This window comes from Nematolebias whitei, chromosome 4 (genome assembly GCF_014905685.2).
Source record: "Nematolebias whitei isolate Nwh7 chromosome 4, NemWhi1, whole genome shotgun sequence".
In the NCBI taxonomy this organism is placed as follows: Eukaryota; Metazoa; Chordata; class Actinopteri; order Cyprinodontiformes; family Rivulidae; genus Nematolebias; species Nematolebias whitei.
In genome coordinates, this window is record NC_056501.1 from 24,374,999 (window position 1) to 24,380,724 (window position 5,726).

The 5,726-nt window shown below is 43.0% G+C and overlaps 1 protein-coding gene across 1 annotated transcript in view; it reads left to right on the plus strand.

Annotated features, from left to right (window-relative positions):
- Nucleotides 1–2,179: 2,179 nt before the first annotated feature.
- sh3rf2 (SH3 domain containing ring finger 2) overlaps nucleotides 2,180–5,726 on the plus strand; it is a 33,377-nt gene continuing 29,830 nt past the window's right edge. The window contains 4 exon segments of the mRNA XM_037675068.1: nucleotides 2,180–2,189; nucleotides 2,235–2,317; nucleotides 2,319–2,380; nucleotides 3,544–3,949. Of these exon segments, the coding sequence (XP_037530996.1) occupies nucleotides 2,180–2,189; nucleotides 2,235–2,317; nucleotides 2,319–2,380; nucleotides 3,544–3,949 (561 nt within the window).

The window sequence follows — 5,726 nt, forward strand, 5'->3', positions numbered from 1 at the left end:
GTAATTTCCTTCTCAAAGGGAGAAGGTAATTACACGGCTTGAACGCACCTTAATGCGAACAGTTGCCACATTGGTGATTGTGACTAATCCTCGCCAACTGGAGCTCGAGGGTTAGGCATTTTGACTGACACCAGGTTCAAACTAAACAGCTGAAACAAGGCTTTGAACGTGATGAGGCACATAAGCCAAATGATCAGGTGAGGCAGCAGAGACAAAGACGACCCCTGCCCATAAAAGGAATACGGAAAATCACATAGCAGCATCCTGACTGCACTCTAAATAAAACATGAAAGCTCTTCTATGGGCAAAAAAGGAAAGAAAGCTTGATATTCTGAATCTGCACAGACGACTCAGATGAACCCCAGGGGAGGCCCTTCCCTTTGCATCCAATAGACTGTAAATCCCAACCATCAAACATGTTTCCTCACCCTACAGGCACAGAGGAAAGGCTTCCCAGTGGAGGGCCTGGACTGACCGTCGAGCTGTGAGCAGCTGATAAGCACTTATGCACCAAATTCCTCCTCTGAACAACACAACAACCACTTTCTCCTCTTTATCTCGAAGAATGGCAGAAGATCAATCGGAAGCGTCGCCGACATCAGGAGGTTGAGTTTCGGCAGCTCAGAAACATCAAGTCTTGTTCAGGCTCCCATTTTCTCCCAGAGTCACTGAGAGAGGCTTGATGTGAACATTTAAATAAGTTATCGCTCCTGCTCTCTGTTGCTCTCTGGGTCGCTGTGAAAGCCATGTGTACATTTTTAGAATTCCCCCCAGTTCTTGCTGACGTGAAGAAAGACATGAAAGATTCATGTTTGTTTGAAAGATTCAAAGTGGTGTTCTGAACCAAGTTGGTATAGATGAATTATTTAACCCTGAGATGCAAGGACTGGAAATTTGGGTATTTTTTTGGGAACACAAATCCAAAGCACCTATTACAGCTGACGGGTGAAACAAATGATTGCAGCTCAGTCACATCTCATTTTCTGATAAATGAAACAAATTCATGGGTTGAGCTCTTAGAAGCGGGCAGATAAGTTAAGTAGGATATGATTTTTGGCTTTCTTTTTCTTTTTGGTTTTAGTTTGGACTGAACAAAGCTACAAAGCAGGTCATTAAATGCACCAGCAGGGGGCGACAAAGCCCCATGTGTCAACACCAAGTACTGATTTCTTGTTGCACATGTTTCCTTGGTGTTTAAGTCTGCAAAGAGTAGGGTTTTTTCCCCATTATAAACAATATTTAAAAAGTAAAAAATTTAAAAAAATTCTCCTTCTACCACTGTCAAACAACTTATTCTGCTACTGAGTCTTGTTTTGAGCTTCTGGTACGCCCAGGTGCATATATAGTGTCCAGCTGTCAGCACCTGCAAGCAACCAGCGATAATCCCATATCATCAAAATCTGAGACTAGGAGACTAACTCCAGAATCTGGGAGCGGTGAGGTTGGAATGCCCTGCCTGCAGTCCTCACCTCAACTTCACTGAACACCTGCAGATCAGCTTGGGTGTGCTGTTGATCTGGAGTGGCCAACACAACCATTATGACTTATTTTATGACAAAAGCTAGTTGAAAATGGGGCGCCATCCCACAGCACTGAGCGACAAAGCTCGTAAAGAGGCGGCCCCAGGCTGTTGTGGCTGTGTATGGTTCTTCCACATGCCACTGAAGCCCCTAAATGAATTGCTAAATTGCCAGTATGCTGTTTTTTTCTTCTTCAGACTTCAATAATCCAATCCAATAAACAACACCAAGCTAGAGTCGGTAGCAGAATAAGCTGTTTGAGTAGATTTTGTAAGTTTTTCCATACATGCATCACACACACACTTTACAAATGTAGCACCATTTAAATGGAAATAAACAGATTTTCCCAACTTTTTGTTGCCAAAAACGCATACGGCAAATAAATCAATCAACCAAACAAGTTTCCATTTATTTTGAACTAAGCCTGTTGCTTCCAAAGTGACCAACAACCTGGAAATTCTTTAGCGAGGACGGAAAAAGTTGGCGAAACATTTTCTGGACAGTTCTATTCCTGTTGTAATGGAGGCGAACTGGAGGCGTTTAAGGGTTAAACTGGGTGAAATCTGACCCAGTTCCTGATGACTTAGCCCGGCTGCGGTCGAGACCTTTTGTTCGCTTCTTACAAACCAGTTTGTTTCGGGACACAAGTGAGTTCCTTCATGTCGGCAGGTATTTCGGCACGAGACGAGTCACGCTGTGGGCGCTAACGTAAAGCTAGGCGCGCGCGCCCCTCCCACGAGAGCCGCGCGCCATCCTGCTCGGAGTTTACACATGGCGACAAAAACGACGAAATTACTACGCCTTTTCTGAAAGCGGTGCTCATGGAGCGTGACTCCGGAAGGCCCAGGACAAACGTGAACGTAAGTGTCAAGCGATGTTCTTGTGCTTTTATTCGGACAAAGCCGCGCGCACTTCCTGTTGTTCTACCTGTGCAGCCAGGTGTGCTCCAGAGGACACCTGTAAACCAGCAGCTCACTGGTGGAACCCGCTCCGACCTTTAAAACTCCCCCACGAGTGACATGACGGGAGATTCAAGGCTCGGGAATGCTTATCGCCCGCTGCCTTTTCGTGTCAGAGTGTTGGGTCATCTTAAAGTTGCGAAATGACAAAGATGACGTCGTTTTGGTCAAACCTTCAAAATAAAAGTTATGGTGCGATTTATTGGGATCAGTGTCGTGACTGACTCTCAGCTACTACCACACCAGATGTTCTAAAACATGACTGGTTGACTTTTACTCAACAGCACAGGTGTCCAAAGTGTGGCCCGCGGGCCATTTGCGGCCCTTGGAGTGATTTTGTGCGGCCCACAGCTGCAGTTTAAGAATGGTATGGTTTTGGCCTGCAGGCTTAAGAGGTCGATGCAGACTCTCTGCAAATTAGTTGGTAATCCTTTTTTATATAAAGTTTAGGTTTAACAGCAAAATGGATGAAAAACAATCTTCTCAAAATGAGCGATATTAAACAAACATTTGGCTGTAGTCTTTTTATTTTCACTTCATGCTACAAAGCACCAAAAATCTTTACCAGAAAGACTTTTGGATGATGATTCATAAAACTTGGCTAATTATTGCAGTTAATAAAATAATCAAGAGGGAAATTGGACATTTTAAATGAATATAACGTGGTATCATCTGCATACGAGTTGATCAACTTTATCAAACCTTCTATAAATCTGTTGTAGCGACTGACAGCTGGACGATTTTTCTGAACTTCAATCAGACTTTTGGGCCGTCCATGGTCCAAAAGGCTGATCAACCCCCTTTTAAAAGGACATGTATACTCAAATTATGCTTTTACTGCTGAGAACAGACTAAAATGATCTTTCCAAACACAAGAAAACAACAAACATAGACCCAACAAATCAAATAAATCAAATCCTTTATAATAAAACATATAAGCTTAGTGTTTATGGCCCACATATGAACACGTTTGGACACCCCGCCCTACAGTGACTTTCACTTGTTACATTAAATATAATTATGTTGTTTTATGACTTCTGATTGAACCTGTCACTTTTTTGCAGCATGGTGGACTACAGTGTTTCAGATGCACCAGGAGAGCTCTTTCCCAAGCCTGGTGGACTTTTTAAAATGGAGGCTCTCGCTCTGACAGACTTTCTGGAATGTCCCCTTTGTTTGGAGCAACTGGACGCCTCTGCCAAGGTCCTGCCCTGCCAGCACACTTTCTGTGTGTCCTGCCTGCAGAGGCAGGAGGAGGCGTCTCGCTCCCAGCTCCTGTGCCCAGAGTGTGGCACCCCTGTCCAGGTCCGGACGGTGCAGGAGCTTCCTGAAAACCTGATGCTGGTGCGGCTCCTGGAGGGGCTCCAGGGCCTCGGCAACGACTCGCAGCGAGTCTTCTACGACGTACCCCCAGACCTGGAAGATCAGCTGCAGGAGAGTCAAAACAGAGAGAAGCAAGGGCACAGTGAGGTCAGTGCGTGACCCCAGCCTGGTCCTCTTCAGGTCTTTAAAAACATAAGCAGTCTGACTAACTGGACCGTTAAATATGTGCTCGTTTAAATGTTTACAACCCTAAAAAACACTCCATATTGAGCAACTCGAAGGTGTGGCATGATGGTAACATACTAGTAGCTGTTCTGGTTCAGCTGAATTCTATGGTAAACATCAATTGTGCTGAACATTTTGAAAGCAAAACACCTTACTTGAAGCTTTTCCATGTTTTCTTGTATACATTTTTCATGTATCCTGTTTGGGATGTGAAACCAGACTACAGAGCACGGAGGTTGTAAATACATTACATTTAAAATAATTGTGGATTTTTTAAAACAATATTTAAAAAAAAACTCGTCACACTGTTAAAACAAAATGCTGCAGATTGAGTTGCATCATTTCATGTCCTAATATATTACCACACACGTTAACAGGAGAGCACTTGGTGTCAACAGCAGAAAATTCTTGTGGCGTGTGTTTTTACTTGCCCAGCCACAGCCTTTCTTCACTATGACACAGTTCAGCTCATTTATCAGATGTTTTACTGGTTAGAACGACTTAACTAGTTTAGTATTTTCTACTGAAGAACATTCAGTTGTGAGATGACGTTCTGAGAACTGATTGTTGATTCTGTTTGCCCATAAGTGCCTCATCACTGTTTTTAACTAGAGAAATTGCATTTCCTGTAAAAATGTAGTGTGCATGCTTACTGCTGAAGAACTTGCTGAAAAACAGCTGAAATTAGCTTAAAACACGCTGAAATGTCGGTAAAATGGTAGAACAGGCTTAAATTAGCAGGTGAAAGCAGAAAGAACCCACATTTGCTTAATTATGTTTCAATAAGCAGAAATAAGCACAAAAATTAGCTAAAAAAGCTGAAATTACCAAAAAAAAAACCCAGCTGAGAAGTAGCTGAAAAGGCAAAAAGAAGCTTAAACTACAAGAGGGAAGCGGAAAGAGCTGAAATGAGCTCCAAAAAATGTGGAATTAGTTATAAAGGTTAAAATTAGCATAAAAACAGATAAATAGTAGCTGAAATAGCATAAAAAGCTGAAACTAGCAGAAAAAGCTTAAAGGAGCATAACAAGTTGAAATTAGTATGAAGAAGATTATTTAGCGAAATGAACAGAAATTATCAGAAAAAAATAGAATTTATCTGAAAACAGTTGAAATTAGCTAAAAAATGCTAACAAGAAAGGTAGAACAAACTTAAATTAACAGAAGATAGCAGAAAAAACATGTTTGCCCAATTATGCTGAAAACCTCATTTACCCTGGAGACAGTTCCCACCTGCCAGAAGACTGCCACCATCATCCTAGTCCCAAAAAGCTCTAAAGTGACTGGTCTGAATGACTATCGGCCAGTGGCCCTCACCCCGATAGTCGCTAAGTGCTTCGAAAAACTGGTCATGTCCCACATCAAAACAGCCATCAGCATCAACGAGGACCCTCATCAGTATGCATACCGTGAGAACCGATCAACAGAGGATGCCATCTCCTCTGTGGTCCACACTGCGCTCAACCACCTGGAGCAGAAAAACTCTTACGTCCGTATGCTCTTTATGGACTTCACATCCACCTTCAACACCATGATCCCCCAAACCCTGATGGACAAACTATCCACACTAAGACTAAGCTCCTCCATCTGCAACTGGGTACTAGACTTCTTAACAAACAGACCACAGTTAGTGAGGATCCACAACCTCTCCTCCTCCACCATAACCCTCAGCACTGGCTCTCCTCAGGGATGTGTGTTG